Below are 18,041 nucleotides of genomic sequence, written 5' to 3'. Positions count from 1 at the left end.
TTGCTTTACCTGAAGGACGAAAGGAGCGAAAGGAAGTACCTTTAGCCTTCGACACAGAAGGAGCAGTACTTGGCAGACAGGCAGTTTTGGCAGGAGCCAAGTCAGCCATTATCTTATTTAAGTCCTCCCCTATCAGAATATCTCCCTTGAAAGGGAGTACCTCCAGGGTTTTTCTACAGTCCAGATCCACAGACCAGGATCTCAGCCACAATATCCGGCGAGCCAGGACTGACGTAGTAGAGGCCTTGGCTGCTAGAATACCGGCATCAGAAGCTGCCTCTTTCATATAGCGAGAAGCTGTGACAATATATGACAAGCTTTGTCTAGCATAGTCAGAAGAGATTTCGGCTTCAAACTCCAAGGCCCATGCTTCAATAGCCTCTGCAGCCCATGTTGCTGCAATAGTGGGCCTTTGTGCAGCACCCGTGAGGGTGTAAATTGCTTTCAGACAACCCTCCACACGTTTATCCGTAGGCTCTTTTAGAGACGTGACGGTAGTGACAGGTAGAGCTGAGGAAACCACCATCCTAGCCACATGTAAGTCTACTGGAGGAGGTGTTTCCCAATTCTTAGACAGCTCTGGTGCGAGGGGATAGCGAGCCAGCATCTTCTTTTGAGGCACAAACTTCGTACCCGGGTTTTCCCAGGGTTCCTGACGTATATCCACTAGATGGTCAGAGTGAGGTAAAACTTGTTTAACCACCTTCTGACTCTTGAACCTATCTGGTTTCTTAGGAGGGACGGATGGCTCGGGATCATCCGTAATCTGTAGAATGAACTTAATAGCCTCCAAAAGATCAGGAACATCCACATGTGAACTACCCTCCCCATCAGCAGTATCTGAGTCAGAACCTGTGGGGTCAGTGTAAGTGCCGTCTTCATCAGACGAGGTGTCAGTGACAGCAGTGGATTGTGAGGAGACAAGAGCTCGCTTAGAGGACCCCTTGGGCTTAGGCGAGCGATGTTCAGACTTTCTAGTAGTCAGGGACTGGTTCAGCTTCCTCAATTGAGCAGATAAATCGTCCGCTCACGGCAGGTTAGCTGCAGGGACCACATACGGCTGCACCGGCATAGGGGGTCCCATAGAGGGTGTTAGTTTATGAACTAGCGTATGCAGAAGTGTGGAAAAAGCGGCCACGGAGGGTCAGTATGTGCCTCCATTGCCACAGTCCCACTGGGGGGCAAGGAGCCCCTAGAACCAGAGCCCACAGCTGCTATATTTTCCTCATAGGGGTCTGTGGCTTCAGCAACACCTGTAGTGTGTTCAGCCCCAGAACCGTTACCCTCAGAAGCAGATATGATATAACTTGCAGTATCAGGTAGCACAGTACAATTGGCAGCAGCACAATACCTCTTACCCAAACCCCTGCGCAGTGTAGTCAGCACTAGCAGAGATAAAGGAGAGATATGGTGACTAAATCACAGAGAAAAATACGTATTAAAGTATATCTTTGTGAAAATCCTATATCAATATAAAACCTGACGCACCAAGCACCCTCAGGTTATAGAATACAGGGATAGCAAGTTGAGTGAAAGACACAAAATGGACACCACTCAGCTAGCTAATGCACACACAGATAGTCACAGTTTGTACAATGCAGAGGTTATTACTTACAATAATACTTCACTGGACTAGCTTATTTATTTATTTTTATATATATATATATATATATATATAGCTATGTAGTCAATAGATATAACACTGCACAGTAAGAACTGGATGTATATCACAGGGTAATTGTACTAGAAAACCCTGACGAAATGCACTCTTTCTTAACTAGCACTGTCTAAAAAGGCAGGTAGAATACTTAAGTGTCATGTAAAGTCACAGCACTGACAACCAGGCGGCTTTACACAGGAGGATTTGCCCAAGCAGTCCCAGGAACAGTGAAGCTGAGAGATAATGGCGCCCAGACACTGACAGGGAGTGAGGGAGAGACAGATATGCAGCTCCAGGGCGGGAACATTTGCGGGAAATGGCGCCCTGGGCTGGGGGAGGGGCTTTATCCCCCTGCTGGCAAAACCACCGGGTACTGTGGGCTACTGAAAATGGTTTAGAGAGAAAACCTGACCTGCACCTATGCCCTGGTGATCTAGTGAGATCGCCTGTACTGCCACAGTGTCCACTGACAGCGCGCGCGGCCCGCCTCCCACTGACCGCGCTGGATCGCGATAAAGACCGGGTCCCGCAAGCAGGACCTACTCACCACCTCCCGAAGCGCGGCCACATGATCCCGGAGAGCCCCCGTCGTGTGTGCCTGACTGTGAAGAAAACCGGAGCCTCCTGCTGTAGTTACCCGGCAACCAGGGCTCGGGAGTGTACAGCGCCGCTGGGGAGAGCTGGAGCTGCAGCAGAGAATGTCACAAGACATTTACCACCGCTGCTGCCCATGTAGTCTTCACTTTTTTCATCAAAAAAAGCTCTTCTTAGGGCTGCCTGGAGCAGCCCCTCTGTTATGTGCCTGCTTACTGCAGCACCAACTACAAAACTGAGCTCCTGTGCAGGGAGGCGGGGTTATAGAGGAGGCGGCACTGTGCATTCTGGGAACAGTCAAAGCTTTGAGCCTGTTGGTGCCTCGGATCAAGATCCTACTCTACACCCCAATGTCTATCCTTGTGGAGCCCAATGTACCCCGCAGCAGAAAACATGATGAATGACTGGAAATAATTAGCCACTTAAGTGTTTAAAAGTAAATTCAGCAGCTTCACTTACTTTTTCTGGATCATAATCTGGAGCTGTTTTCTGGATAGCTACATTGGTCAAATGAATATCTATCAGTGAGTTAAGAACATGCATACCTATATAAAGAATAATATTTGTAAAATAGCTGATAATTAGGGGTAAATTTACTAAAAGGTCGATTGTTAGCAATTTTTCAATCATTCTAAATCAATGTTTCAGGGGCCAAAACGCGAATGTACTAACATTTAAATGTCAATATAAAATAAATAAATAGTCTGTTCGTAAATGTGCTTTCTGGCACCTGAAACACAACCTCGATTTGATTGACCGCATGCCATGCTGTAATGATGCATCTTTCTGTTGTACACTGGATCGTGCACTGTGTACGGCGTGCATAATGTAATGTTGTATTGCGTTGCGTAGTCGGCTGGGACACACATTGCATAGTGCAGAGGTTCTCAAATGTGGTCCTCAAGGCACCCCAATGGTCCAGGTTTCAAGTTTATCCATACTTGGCTACAGATTACTTATTAGCACTTCAGTCAATTTGATTTAATTGTCTGTGCTGGGTCTGGGACTCAGGATCGACAGCAAAAAGGTCGACAAACCTTAGGTCGACGCCAATTGGTTGACACACCTTAGGTCGACATGGACAAAAGGTCGACATGAACACGGTCGACATGGAAAAAGGTCGACATGAGTTGTTGTTGTTGTTTTTTGGTGTCGTTTTCTTCATAGAGTGACCGGGAACCCCAATTAGTGCACCGCGTCCCCTCGCATGGCTCGCTTCGCTCGCCATGCTTCGGGCATGGTGCCTTCGCTCCGCTACCGCTTCGCTCGGCACAGATTACCGTTCCAATCGTAGTCCACGTGGATCGTTAAGTATGAATAGGTTCCAAAAAAGAAAAAAAATCGTGAAAAACTCATGTCGACCTTTTTCCATGTCGACCTTGTTCCTGTCAACCTTGTTCCTGTCGACCTTTTGTCCATGTCGACCTTTTGTCCATGTCGACCAATTGGTGTCGACCTAAGGTTTGTCGACCTTTTTGCTGTTGATCTGGAGTCCGGATACCGTCTGTTCTGAGCCATGGATATACCTTATACCTGGACTATTGGGGTGCCTTGACTGCGTTTGAGAACCTCTGGCATAGTGTGTACCCAGCTCAAGTCTCCACAGTTATCCTAAATGTGGGGGATGGAGTGCACAGGCACAAGTTAGTGAAACGATTAAAGGATCAGCAGGGATTTCTTCAAAAGTGATCCGAGCTTACCAGAGGTGGGCATACTGGGCCCGATTCTGAGATGGAAGCAAAGAAGAGCAAGTAACTATACACCTGTGTAACACCATGCTGCACTGCAGGTGGGGCAGATGTAACATGTGCCGAGAGATTTAGATTTTAGAAGGGTGTCTCCAAACTCAAATCTACATTGCAGCTTCAAATAAAGCTGTCCAGCATGTGTGGGCTAAATGCAAAAGCAACCAGTATTCACCCTGACTGCAAAAAATAGGATTTTAATACCTACCAGTAAATCCTTTTCTCTTAGTCCGTAGAGGATGCTGGGGTCACTTCAAGAACCATGTGGTATAGACGGGATCCGCAGGAGACATGGGCACGTTAAGACTTTCAAAGGGGGTGACCTGGCTCCTCCCTCTATGCCCCTCCTCCAGACTCCAGTTTAAGGAAACTGTGCCCAGGGAGACTGACATTTCGCAGAAAAGGATTTATTGTTAAACCACGGGGAGCATCTTACCAGCTCACACCTCAAGCATGCCGCAGAACGTGGCATTCAATAGAACACAAGCCAACGGCATGAAGAATTTTCAGCACTATGCTGACAAAAACCTTAACACAACCTGTGTGTAACCACAACCAATAACTGCAGATACAGTACGCACTGGGACGGGCGCCCAGCATCCTCTACGGACAAAGAGAAAAGGACTTACCGGTAGGTATTAAAATCCTATTTTCTCTAACGTCCTAGAGGATGCTGGGACTCCGTAAGGACCATGGGGATAGACGGGCTCCGCAGGAGACATGGGCACGTTAAGACTTTCAAAGGGGGTGACCTGGCTCCTCCCTCTATGCCCCTCCTCCAGACTCCAGTTTAAGGAAACTGTGCCCAGGGAGACTGACATTTCGCAGAAAAGGATTTATTGTTAAACCACGGGGAGCATCTTACCAGCTCACACCTCAAGCATGCCGCAGAACGTGGCATTCAATAGAACACAAGCCAACGGCATGAAGAATTTTCAGCACTATGCTGACAAAAACCTTAACACAACCTGTGTGTAACCACAACCAATAACTGCAGATACAGTACGCACTGGGACGGGCGCCCAGCATCCTCTACGGACAAAGAGAAAAGGACTTACCGGTAGGTATTAAAATCCTATTTTCTCTAACGTCCTTGATGGATGCTGGGACTCCGTAAGGACCATGGGGATAGACGGGCTCCGCAGGAGACATGGGTACTTTAAGATTGACTTTGGATCTGGGTGTGCACTGGCTCCTCCCTCTATGCCCCTCCTCCAGACCTCAGTTTGATACTGTGCCCAGTGGAGACTGGGTGCATTTCAGGGAGCTCTCCTGAGTTTCCTGTAAAGAAAGTATTTTAGTTAGGTTTTTTATGTTCAGGGAGCGTGCTGGCAACAGACTCCCTGCATCGAGGGACTGAGGAGAGAGAAACGGACCCACTTCTCTGAGTTTCAAGGCTCTGTTTCTTAGGCTACTGGACACCATTAGCTCCAGAGGGATCGGTACGCAGGTCTCACCCTCGCCGTCCGTCCCAGAGCCGCGCCGCCGTCCTCCTCGCAGGGGGGGGCGCCCTGGGCAGCAATATAAACCTCTCCTGTGGCAAATGTACATATATACATGTACAGCTGGGCACTGTACATGTATATAAAGAGCCCCCGCCATGTTTTTAAGAATTTTGAGCGGGACAGAAGCGCCATTTTTCTCCACAGCACCGCTGAGAGGAAGCTCCCCGGACTCTCCCCTGCTTGATACCACGGTGAAAGAGGGTTTTAAAGTAGAGGGGGGGCACATAATTGGCGCATATACATACTTGAAAAGCGCTACTGGGTAAACATTCTGTGTTTTTTCCTGGGTCATATAGCGCTGGGGTGTGTACTGGCATACTCTCTCTCTGTCTCTCCAAAGGGCCTGGTGGGGAACCTGTCTTCAGAAAAGAGCTTCCCTGTGTGTTTGGTGTGTCGGTACGCGTGTGTTGACATTTCTGAGGTCGAAGGCTCACCTAAGGAGGAGGGGGAGTGTATGAATGTAAGGTCTCAGTCGGCAGCACCGACACCTGACTGGATGGATATGTGGAATGTTTTAACTGCTAATGTTAATTTATTGCACAAAAGATTAGACAAAGCTGAAGCTAGGGTACAGTTAGGGAGTCAACCCATGTCTGTCCCAATGTCGCCGGGACCTTCGGGGTCTCAGAAGCGCCCACTATCCCAAATAGTAGACACAGATACCGACACGGATTCAGACTCCAGTGTCGATTACGATGATGCTAAATTACAGCCAAAAGTGGCTAAATGTATTCGATATATGATTATTGCAATAAAAGATGTTTTGCATATCACAGAGGAACCCCCTGTCCCTGACACGAGGGTACACATGTATAAGGGAAAGAAACCTGAGGTCACCTTTCCCTCCCTCCTCACATGAGCTGAACGAATTATGCGAAAAAGCGTGGGAAACTCCAGTCAAAAAACTGCAGATTCCCAAAAGGATTCTTATAGCGTATCCTTTCCCGCCAAAGGACAGAATACGGTGGGAATCCTCCCCTAGGGTAGACTAGGCTTTGACACGCTTATCAAAAAAGATAGCGCTCCCATCCCAAGATACGGCTACCCTCAAGGATCCTGCTGACCGCAAGCAGGAGGTTACCTTGAAGTCCATTTACACACATTCTGGTACGTTACTCAGACCGGCAATTGCGTCGGCCTGGGTTTGTAGTGCTGTAGCAGCATGGACAGATTCCTTATCAGCGGATATTGAGACCCTTGATAAGGATACCATTTTAATGACCCTAGGGCATATAAAAGATGCTGTCTTTATATATGAGGGATGCTCAAAGAGACATTAGTTTACTGGGTTCCAGAATAAACGCTATGTCTATTTCTGCTAGGTGAGTCTTATGGACCCGACAGTGGTCAGGTGATGCCAACTCAAAGAGGCATATGGAGTTTTTGCCTTACAAGGGTGAGGAATTGTTTGGAGAGGGCCTCTCGGACCTCGTCTCCACAGCTACGGCAGATAAATCGATTTTTTTTGCCTTATATTCCCTCACAATCTAAGAAAGCGCCTCATTATCAAATGCAGTCCTTTCGTTCAAATAAAAGCAAAAGAGTACGTGGATCGTCCTTTCTTGCCAGAGGTAAAGGCAGAGGGAAAAAGCTGCACAACACAGCTAGTTCCCAGAAACAGAAGTCCTCCCCGGCCTCTGCAAAATCCACCGCATGACGCTGGGGCTCCCCTGAGGGAGTCCGCTCCAGTGGGGGCACGTCTTCGACTTTTCAGCCACATCTGGGTTCACTCACAGGTGGATCCCTGGGCAACAAAAATAGTTTCCCAGGGATACAAGCTGGAATTCGAAGAGGTGCCTCCTCGCCGGTTTTTCAAATCGGCGCTACCGACTTCTCCCCTGGAAAGGGAGATAGTGTTACATGCGATTCACAAATTGTGTCTTCAACAAGTGGTGGTCCAGGTTCCCCTGCTTCAAAGAGGGAAGTGGTACTACTCAACTCTGTTTGTGGTCCCGAAACCGGACGGTTCGGTCAGACCCATTTTGAATTTAAAAACCCTGAACCTTTACTTTAAAACGGTTCAAATTCAAAATGGAATCGCTCAGAGCGGTCATCGCCAGCCTGGAAGGGGGGGGATTTTATGGTATCTCTGGACATATAGGATGCATACCTGCATGTTCCCATATATCCTCCTCATCAGGCGTACCTGAGATTTGCGGTACAGGATTGTCATTACTTATTTCAGACGTTGCCGTTTGGGCTTTCAACGGCCCGAGAATTTTCACCAAGGTAATGGCGGAAATTATGGTGCTCCTGCGCAAGCAGGGTGTCACAATTATCCCGTACTTGGACGATCTCCTCATAAAATCGAGATTACGGGAGAAGTTGCTGAACAGCATATCACTTTCACTGAAGGTGTTACAGCGACACGGCTGGATTCTCAATATTCCAAAGTCGCAGCTGAATCCTACGACTCGTCTGCCCTTCTTGGGCATGATTCTGGACACAGACCAGAAAAGGGTTTTTCTTCCGATAGAAAAAGCGCAGGAACTCATGACTCTAGTCAAGAACCTGTTGAAGCCAAAACAAGTGTCAGTACATCATTGCACTCAAGTCCTGGGAAAAATGGTGGCGACGTACGAAGCCATTCCCTTCGGCAGGTTCCATGCAAGGACTTTCCAATGGGACCTATTGGACAAATGGTCCGGGTCACATCTGCAAATGCATCAGCGGATCACCCTGTCCCCCAGGGCCAGGGTATCTCTCCTGTGGTGGCTGCAGAGTGCTCACCTTCTAGAGGGCCGCAGGTTCGGCATTCAGGATTGGATCCTGGTGACCACGGACGCGAGCCTCCGAGGTTGGGGAGCAGTCACACAGGGAAGAAATTTCCAAGGCCTTTGGGCAAGTCAAGAGACTTGTCTTCACATCAACATCCTGGAACTAAGGGCCATATACAACGCCCTACGTCAAGCGGAGACCTTACTTCGCGACTGACCAGTTCTGATCCAGTCAGACAACGTCACCGCAGTAGCTCATGTAAACCGCCAGGGCGGCACAAGGAGCAGAGTGGGGATGGCGGAAGCCACCAGAATTCTTCGCTGGGCGGAGAATCATGTAAGTGCACTGTCAGCAGTGTTCATTCCGGGAGTGGACAACTGGGAAGCAGACTTCCTCAGCAGACACGACCTGCATCCGGGAGAGTGGGGACTTCATCAGGAAGTCTTTGCACAGATTGCAAGTCGGTGGGGACTGCCCCAAATAGACATGATGGCGTCCCGTCTCAACAAAAAGCTACAAAGGTATTGCGCCAGGTCAAGAGATCCTCAGGCGGTAGCTGTGGACGCCCTAGTGACACCGTGGGTGTTCCAGTCGGTCTATGTATTTCCTCTTCCTCTCATACCCAAGGTGTTGCGAAAAATAAGAAAAAGAGGAGTGAGAACAATACTCATTGTTCCGGATTGGCCACGAAGGACCTGGTATCCGGATCTGCAGGAAATGCTCACAGAAGATCCGTGGCCTCTTCCTCTAAGACAGGACCTGTTGCAACAGGGTCTCTGTCTGTTCCAAGACTTTCCGCGGCTGCGTTTGACGGCATGGCGGTTGAACGCCGGATGCTAGCGGAAAAAGGTATTCCGGATGAGGTCATTCCTACGCTGATAAAGGCTAGGAAGGACGTGACATCTAAACATTATCACCGAATATGGCGAAAATATGTTGCTTGGTGTGAGGCCAGGAATGCGCCTACGGAAGAATTCCATCTAGGCCGTTTTCTTCACTTCCTACAAACTGGAGTGAATTTGGGCCTAAAATTAGGCTCCATTAAAGTTCAGATTTCGGCCTTATCCATTTTCTTTCAAAAGGAATTGGCCTCTCTACCTGAAGTACAGACTTTTGTGAATGGAGTACTGCATATTCAGCCTCCTTTTGTACCTCCGGTGGCGCCTTGGGACCTTAACGTGGTGTTGAGTTTCCTTAAGTCACATTGGTTTGAACCACTTAGAACAGTGGAGTTGAAATATCTCACTTGGAAGGTGGTCATGTTGTTAGCCTTGGCTTCGGCTAGGCGAGTTTCGGAATTAGCGGCTTTATCACATAAAAGCCCCTATCTGGTTTTCCATATGGATAGAGCGGAATTGCGGACCCGTCCTCAATTCCTACCTAAGGTGGTCTCATCCTTTCATATGAACCAACCTATGGTCGTGCCTGTGGCTACACGTGACTTGGAGGATTCCGAGTCCCTTGATGTGGTCAGGGCTTTGAAAATTTACGTGGCCAGAACGGCTAGGATCAGAAAAACAGAAGCACTGTTTGTCCTGTATGCAGCCAACAAGGTCGGCGGCCCTGCTTCAAAGCAGACTATTGCTCGCTGGATCTGTAACACGATTCAGCAGGCGCATTCTACGGCAGGATTGCCGTTACCAAAATCGGTTAAGGCCCATTCCACTAGGAAGGTGGGCTCGTCTTGGGCGGCTGCCCGAGGGGTCTCGGCACTACAGCTGTGCCGAGCTGCTACTTGGTCGGGGTCAAACACCTTTGCAAAGTTCTATAAGTTTGATACCCTGGCTGAGGAGGACCTCCTGTTTGCTCAATCGGTGCTGCAGAGTCATCCGCACTCTCCCGCCCGTTTGGGAGCTTGGTCTTTACGGAGTCCCAGCATCCTCTAGGATGTTAGAGAAAATAAGATTTTAAACCTACCGGTAAATCTTTTTCTCGTAGTCCGTAGAGGATGCTGGGCGCCCGTCCCAAGTGCGGACTTCTTCTGCAAGACTTGTATATAGTTTTGCTTACAAAAGGGTTATGTTATAGTTTTCATCGGTCTTAGACTGATGCTATGTTGTTTTCATACTGTTAACTGGTTAGTATATCACAAGTTATACGGTCTGATTGGTGTGGCTGGTATGAATCTTGCCCTTGGATTAACAAAAATCCTTTCCTCGTACTGTCCGTCTCCTCTGGGCACAGTTTCTCTATCTGAGGTCTGGAGGAGGGGCATAGAGGGAGGAGCCAGTGCACACCCAGATCCAAAGTCTTTCTTAAAGTGCCCATGTCTCCTGCGGAGCCCGTCTATCCCCATGGTCCTTACGGAGTCCCAGCATCCTCTACGGACTACGAGAAAAAGATTTACCGGTAGGTTTAAAATCTTATTTTCTCATACGTCCTAGAGCAGAGGTTCTCAAACTTGGTCCTCGTGTGCCCACACAGTGCATGTTTTGCAGGTCTCCTCACAGAATCACAAGTGAAATAATTAGCTCCACCTGCGGACCTTTTAAAATGTGTCAGTGAGTAATTAATACACCTGTGCACCTGCTGGGTTACCTGCAAAACATGCACTGTGTGGGCCCACGAGGACCGAGTTTGAGAACTTCTGTCCTAGAGGATGCTGGGGTCACTTCAAGAACCATGGGGTTTATACCAAAGCTCTGGAACGGGCGGGAGAGTGCGGATGACTCTGCAGCACTGATTGACCAAACTTAAGGTCTTCATCAGCCAAGGTGTCAAACTTGTAGAACTTTGCAAATGTGTTTGACCCCGACCAAGTAGCTGCTCGGCAAAGTTGCAATGCCGAGACCCCGCGGACAGCCACCCAGGATGAGCCCACCTTTCTAGTAGAATGGGCTTTCACTGATACCGGTAACGGCAATCCAGCCGTGGAATGAGCATGCTGAATGGTGTTCCAGATCCAGCATGCAATGATCTGCTTGGAAGCAGGACACCCAACCTTGTTGGGAGCATACAGGACAAACAGAGCCTCTGTTTTCCTAACCTGAGCCGTTCTGGCGACATAAATCTTCAAAGCTCTGACTACATCCAGAGATTTTGACTGAGCGAAGGCGTCAGTAGCCACAGGCACCACAATAGGTTGGTTGATGTGGAAAGAGGAAACCACCTTCGGTAGAAATTGCTGACGTATCCTCAATTCAGCTCTATCTTCCTGGAAGATCAAATAAGGGCTCTTGTGAGACATGGCCGCTAACTCAGACACCCGCCTTGCAGATGCCAAGGCCAATAGGATGACCTCTTTTTCCAAGTGAGGAATTTCAACTACACCTTCCGGAAAGGTTCAAACCAATGTGATTGAAGGAACTGCAACCCCACATTATGATCCCAAGGTGCCCCTGGAGGCACAAATGAAGGTTGGACGCACAACACGTCTTTCACGCAAATCTGAACTTCCGGAAGGAAAGCTAATGGTTTCAGAAAGAAAATTGCCAATGCTGAAAACTGGACCATAATGGAGTCCAACTGCAGGAAAATGAGAAAACGCCCTAACTGAAACACTTCTATTGAAACTTTCTTGGATTCACACCAAGACACATATTTTCTCCAAAAACGGTGGTAATGTTTAGACGTTACTCCTTTCCTGGCCTGAATAAAAGTGGGGATGACTTCCTTGGGAATACCCTTTCGGGGTAGGATTCGGCGCTCAACAGTCATGCCGTCAATTGTAGCCACGGCAAGTCTAGCTACACGCACGGTACCTACCGTAGTAGGTCCTCGCGAAGAGGAAAAGGCCCAGGATCTTTTAATGAGCAACTCCTGAAGATCTGGGCACCAAGACCTCCTTGGCCAGTCTGGGGCAAGGAAAATTGCCCGAACCCTTGTTCTTCTTATTATCCCGAGAACATTTGAGATCAGTGGAAGTGGAAGGAATAGCCACTGGGTCACCAGAGCATCTACTGCTATTGCTGAGGGTCTCTTGACCTGGAACAATTTTTCTGAAGCTTCTTGTTGAGACGAGAAGTCATCCTGTCTACTGAAGGAACTCCCCATAGACTTGTCACCTCTGCGAAGACTTCTTGGTGGAGGTCCCACTCTCCCGGATGGAGATCGTGTCTGCTGAGGAAGCATGCTTCCCAGTTATCCACCGGAATGAAAATTGCAGACAGAGCCATTACATATTTTTCTGCCCAGAGGAGGATCTTCATCACCTCTGCCATTTCCGCTCTGCTTTTTGTTCCGCCTTGCTGTTACCTTATCCAACTGGATCTGCACGGGGTGATCTTGAAGATGTACCGCCTGTTGAAGGCCGTTGTAAATGGCTCTCAATTCCAGCATATTCATGTGAAGGCAGGCTTCCCGACATTAGCATTTTTCTTGGAAGCTTTTCCCTTGAATGACAACTCCCCAGCCTCGGAGACTTGCATCCGTGGTTACCAGGACCCAGTCCTGAATCCCGAACCTGCGTCCCTCTAGTAAGTGCGAGGTGTGGAGCCAACACAGGAGCGAAATCCTGGCTTTCGACAACAGGATTATCTTCCGGTGCATGTGTAGGTGGGAACCGACCCCCTCGTCCAACAGGACCCACTAGAACACCTTGGCAAGGAATCTGCCAACTGAATGGCCTTGTAGGCCGCAACCATCTTTTCTAATGTATTGATGGATTGACACTCCAGCTGGTCTCGGAATTTGTATGACCAGACTCTGGATCTCCAGAGCCTTTTCCACTGGAAGAAAAAAACTCTCTGTAGTATCTAGTATTATTCCCAAAACCGACAACCGCGTCGATGGGCCATCAGTGATTCTGGCAAGTTCAGGAGCCAACCCTGTTGTTGAAGAACCGTCAGGGAGAGTGCAACGTTTTGCACCAACTGGTTTCTTGATCTCGCCGTTATCCGGAGACCTCTAGTACGGAGTCACATTTATCCCGTACTGGGACGAAGGATAACCATCATTACCGCCATCACCCTGGTGAAATTGGTAATGACCATCCTGAATAGCAAACCTCAGGTAAATCTAATGCGGAGGAAAATATAATTAGACCTCCTTTATTCTTTTTTTCAGATTGGATCTCACTGCCCTGAGAGATTCCATCTTGGATTTGAATTTCTTTAAACAGAAATGAAGGGATGTCAGATATAGGATTGGTCTGACCTAGCCGTCTGGCTTCGGGAGCACGAAGAGGCTTGAATAACAGCCTCCTCCCTATTGTAACAGGGTACACCAGGACCATGACCTGATCCTGACACAACTATTGTGTTGCGTCGCATACTAACTCCCCATCTGGAGGAGAATCAGTAATAATGAAGAATTGGTGAGGGAAAAATGCCTGGAAACTCCAGTATGCACCCTTGGGACACTATTCGTAAAACCCACGGGTCCAAGTCTGTTCCAGGACCGACTGAAAAGTTTTAGACGTGGCCCCACCAGTGTGGGCTCCCGCAAGAGGGTCCCAGCGTCATGCGGTGGATCTGGCAGAAACAGAGGATTTCTGCTCCTGTGACCTTGAGGAGGCTGCTGACCTCTTCCCTTTTCTCCTCCCTCTACCTGCAAAGAAAAAAGGGGAATCCGTATCTATTGGGCCGACATGAAAGCATCCGACAATTATGCGTCGCCATTATCCGTTGTGAGGGAACATAGGCCCAGAAGGTAGACTTACCAGCGGCATCTGCCGAGATCAAATTAACTAGGCCGTCACAACACCAGGCTTCACCTTCATCGGGAAGAGACTCCATATCTTCTCAGTCAGCCTCAGCATTCCATTGGTGAATCCACAACGCCCTCCTAGCCGAGACCGCTATGGAATCGGCCTGCGAACCCAAGAGTCCTCTATCCCTTGCAGTCACACGGAAGCATGCAGCAGCGTCCTTGATATGACCCAACGTAAGGAGTATCCCATCTCTCCCCAGGGTATCTATAACGGATGACCAGGCAACCGACCATTTTTGAATACTACTACTCCTCCATGCGCATGTAATGGCAGGTCTAAGTGACGTACGCGTGGACACATAACTAGAACATAAGGTAGCTTCCTACATATGATCCGCTGGCTTTGTGACAGGGCCCTGTGCAGAACAGGGGGTGACACCCACTTTATTCAATCCGCGGCGGGAAAATAATAAACAATCGGAATCCTTGAGGATTTGAAATCATCTTGTCAGGGCTGACCCAGACCTTCTCAAACAGAGCGTTCAGCACATGAGAATGAAGAATGTTATTTCAGCAGTATTATAAATATATATATATATATATATACATACATACATACAAATATATATATATATATATATATATATATACAGGTTGAGTATCCCTTATCCAAAATGCTTGGGACCAGAGGTATTTTGGATATGGGATTTTTCCGTATTTTGGAATAATTGCATACCATAATGAGATATCATGGTGATGGGACCTAAGTCTAAGCACAGAATGCATTTATGTTACATATACACCTTATACACACAGCCTGAAGGTCATTTTAGCCAATATTTTTATAACTTTGTGCATTAAACAAAGTGTGTTTACATTCACACAATTCATTTATGTTTCATATACACCTTATACACACAGCCTGAAGGTCATTTAATACAATATTTTTAATAACTTTGTGTATTAAACAAAATTTGTGTACATTGAACCATCAGAAAACAAAGGTTTCACTATCTCACTCTCACTCAAAAAAGTCCGTATTTCGGAATATTCCGTATTTCGGAATATTTGGATATGGGATACTCAACATGTACATAAAAAAATAAAAAATAAAAATATATATATATATATATATGTATATATATATATTTACACATAGACCCCTTTGTTCGGAACAGCAGGGTCCACAGTGACGTTAATACGTCCTTATTATACACTAATCATGTACTAAATGCTCTTTTTATTTTATTTATTTTTATTTATTTTTTTGGATCTCATCGGGAAACATTATGGTCGACACAGGAATTAGCATCTGTGTCGGTATAAGGGAGTAGTAACTGGGCAAAATAACCTGTTTTGCGACCCCGAGGGGTCTGAGGAAAATAACGAGTTTTATGGTAAGAACTTACCTTTGTTAAAACTCTTTCTGCGAGGTACACTGGGCTCCACAAGGATTGGACAATGGGGTGTAGAATAGGATCTTGATCCGAGGCACCAACAGGCTCAAAGCTTTGACTGTTCCCAGAATGCACTGCGCCGCCTCCTATATCACCCCGCCTCCCAGCACAGGAGCTCAGTTTTTAGTTAACCAGCCCAATGCAGTAGCAGGGAAAGAGACGACAACGGTTAGTAGCCACATACACCACACTCTCACGACAGGAGAAGTGTAAGCGGCTAATGCCATACCAACCCAAAGAAGCTAAGTGCGTCAGGGTGGGCGCCTTGTGGAGCCCAGTGTACCTCGCAGAAAGAGTTTTAACAAAGGTAAGTTTTTACCATAAAACTCGTTTTCTGCTGCGGGGTACACTGAGCTCCACAAGGATTGGACAATGGGGATGTCCTAAAGCAGTTCCTTATGGGAGGGGACGCACTGTAGCGGGCACAAGAAACCGGCGTCCAAAGGAAGCATCCTGGGAAGCGGCAGTATCAAAGGCATAGACGTAGCCGCCTTGCACAATCGATCAAGGGTCGCACCACGTTGGGCCGCCCAAGAAGGTCCAACAGACCGAGTAGAATGGGCCTTAATGTGATCAGGAGCTGACAGACCAGCCCTCACATATGCATGTGCAATCACCATTCTAATCCATCTGGCCTGGGTCTGCTTGTGAGCAGGCCAGCCACGTTTGTGAAATCCAAGCAAAACAAAGAGAGAATCAGACTTTTCGAATAGAAGCAGTTCTCTTCACATAGATACGGAGAGCCCGTACCACATCCAAAGACCGCTCTTTGGAAGACAAATCAGGAGAGACAAAGGCCGGAACCACAATCTCCTGATTAAGGTGGAACGAAGAAAATACCTTAGGTAAATATCCGGGACGAGTCCTAAGAACTGCCCGGTCACGGTGAAAGATCCGACACTCTTCTAGCAGAGGCAATAGCCAGCAAGAACACCACCTTAAGGGAAAGCCACTTAAGGTCAGCTGAACCAAGGGGTTCAAATGGAGGCTCCTGCAACGCCTCCAAAACCACTGACAAGTCCCAAGGAGCCACAGGCTGGACATAGGGAGGTTATATACGCAACACATCCTGAGTAAAAGTATGAACATCAGGTAAAGTCGCAATTTTTCTCTGAAACCATACCGACAAGGAAGAAATATGAACCTTGAGGGAGGCCAGACGCAGACCTAAATCTAGGCCTTGCTGCAGAAACGCCAAAAGTTTGGCTGTTCTAAACTTGGAAGCGTCATAATTGTTAGATGCGCACCAAACAAAGTAGGAATGCCAGACACTATGATAAATCCGAGCAGAAGCCGGTTTCCGGGCCCGCAACATAGTTTTAATGACCTCTTCAGAAAAACCTTTAGCCCTCAAGACTGAAGCTTCAAGAGCCACACCGTCAAAGATAGCCAGGCCAGGTCCTGGTAGACACAGGGGCCCTGAACGAGGAGGTCTGGGCGTTGTGGAAGTAGAAGTGGAAGGTCCGACGATAGGCCTTGCAGGTCTGAGAACCAGTGCCGTCTGGGCCACGCCGGAGCTATGAGAAGCAGATTTCCTCTTTCTTGCTTGAGCTTCCGAATTACCCTGGGCAGGAGTGACACCGGAGGGAACACGTACGGCAGCCGAAACCTTCACGGCACCGCCAGCGCATCCAGGAATGCTGCTTGAGGATCCCTTGTCCTTGCTCCGAAGACCGGAACCTTGTGATTGTGTCGAGACGCCATCAGATCTACATCTGGAAGACCCCACTTTTCCACTAGGAGTTCAAACACTTCTGGATGGAGGCCCCACTCGCCGGCATGTACGTCCTGACGACTGAGAAAGTCTGCTTCCCAATTCAGGACTCCCGGAATGAATATTGACGATATGGCCGGTAGATGGCGTTCCGCCCAACGTAGAATCCGTGAGACTTCCTTCATTGCCAAACGGCTTCGAGTGCCGCCTTGATGATTTATGTAAGCCACTGTGGTGGCGTTGTCTGACTGTACTTGAACAGGACGTTTCTGAATTAAATGCTGGGCCAGGTTCAACGCATTGAAGACCGCCCGCAATTCCAGAATGTTGATCGAGAGGAGAGATTCCTCCTTGGTCCACCGACCCTGAAGGGAGTGCTGCTCCAGCACCGCGCCCCAACCTCTTAGACTGGCATCTGTCGTCAACAGGACCCAGTTGGATATCCAGAAGGGACGAACCCTGCACAATTGTTGGTCCCGGAGCCACCAAAGCAGCGACAGACGGACCTCCGGAGTCAATAAGATCATTTGAGATCTGATCCGGTGAGGCAGGCCGTCCCACTTGGCTAGAATCGGCCTCTGGAGGGGGCGAGAGTGGAATTGAGCATACTCCACCATGTCGAATGCTGATACCATGAGGCCCAGCACCTGCATTGCCGAATGTATCGACACTTGCAGACGAGAAAGGAAGCAACGAATCCTGTCCTGAAGCTTCAGGACTTTCTCCTGACACAAGAACAACCGCTGGTTGTGAGTGTCCAACAGTGCTCCCAGGTGCACCATGCTCAGCATAGGGACCAGGGAGGATTTCTTCCAGTTGATGAGCCACCCGTGGGCTTGTAGAAACCGGACCGTCATATCCAGATGACACAGAAGATCTGGGGGATTTGCCAGGATTAACAAGTCGTCCAGTATCCTGACCCCTTGACGGCGGAGTACCACCGTCCTCACCGCCATAACTTTGGTGAAGACTCGCGGAGCCGTTGTTAAACCAAAAGGTAATGCCCGAAACTGGTAATGGATGTTGCCAATAGCAAACCTCAGGTATTGTTGATGTGAC

The 18,041-nt window shown here is 48.2% G+C and overlaps 1 protein-coding gene across 1 annotated transcript in view; it reads right to left on the bottom strand.

The window, feature by feature from the left end:
* Window positions 1-18,041, bottom strand: part of TTLL9 (tubulin tyrosine ligase like 9) — a 121,479-nt gene that overhangs the window by 10,925 nt on the left and 92,513 nt on the right. Inside the window, exon 10 of the mRNA XM_063959114.1 lies at window positions 2,714-2,772. Coding sequence (XP_063815184.1) covers window positions 2,714-2,772 — 59 coding nt within the window. The remainder of the gene's footprint in view (window positions 1-2,713; window positions 2,773-18,041) is intronic.

This window comes from Pseudophryne corroboree, chromosome 3, assembly GCF_028390025.1.
Source record: "Pseudophryne corroboree isolate aPseCor3 chromosome 3, aPseCor3.hap2, whole genome shotgun sequence".
Classification (NCBI taxonomy): domain Eukaryota; kingdom Metazoa; phylum Chordata; class Amphibia; order Anura; family Myobatrachidae; genus Pseudophryne; species Pseudophryne corroboree.
This window is presented reverse-complemented; position numbering and strand designations above follow the sequence as displayed.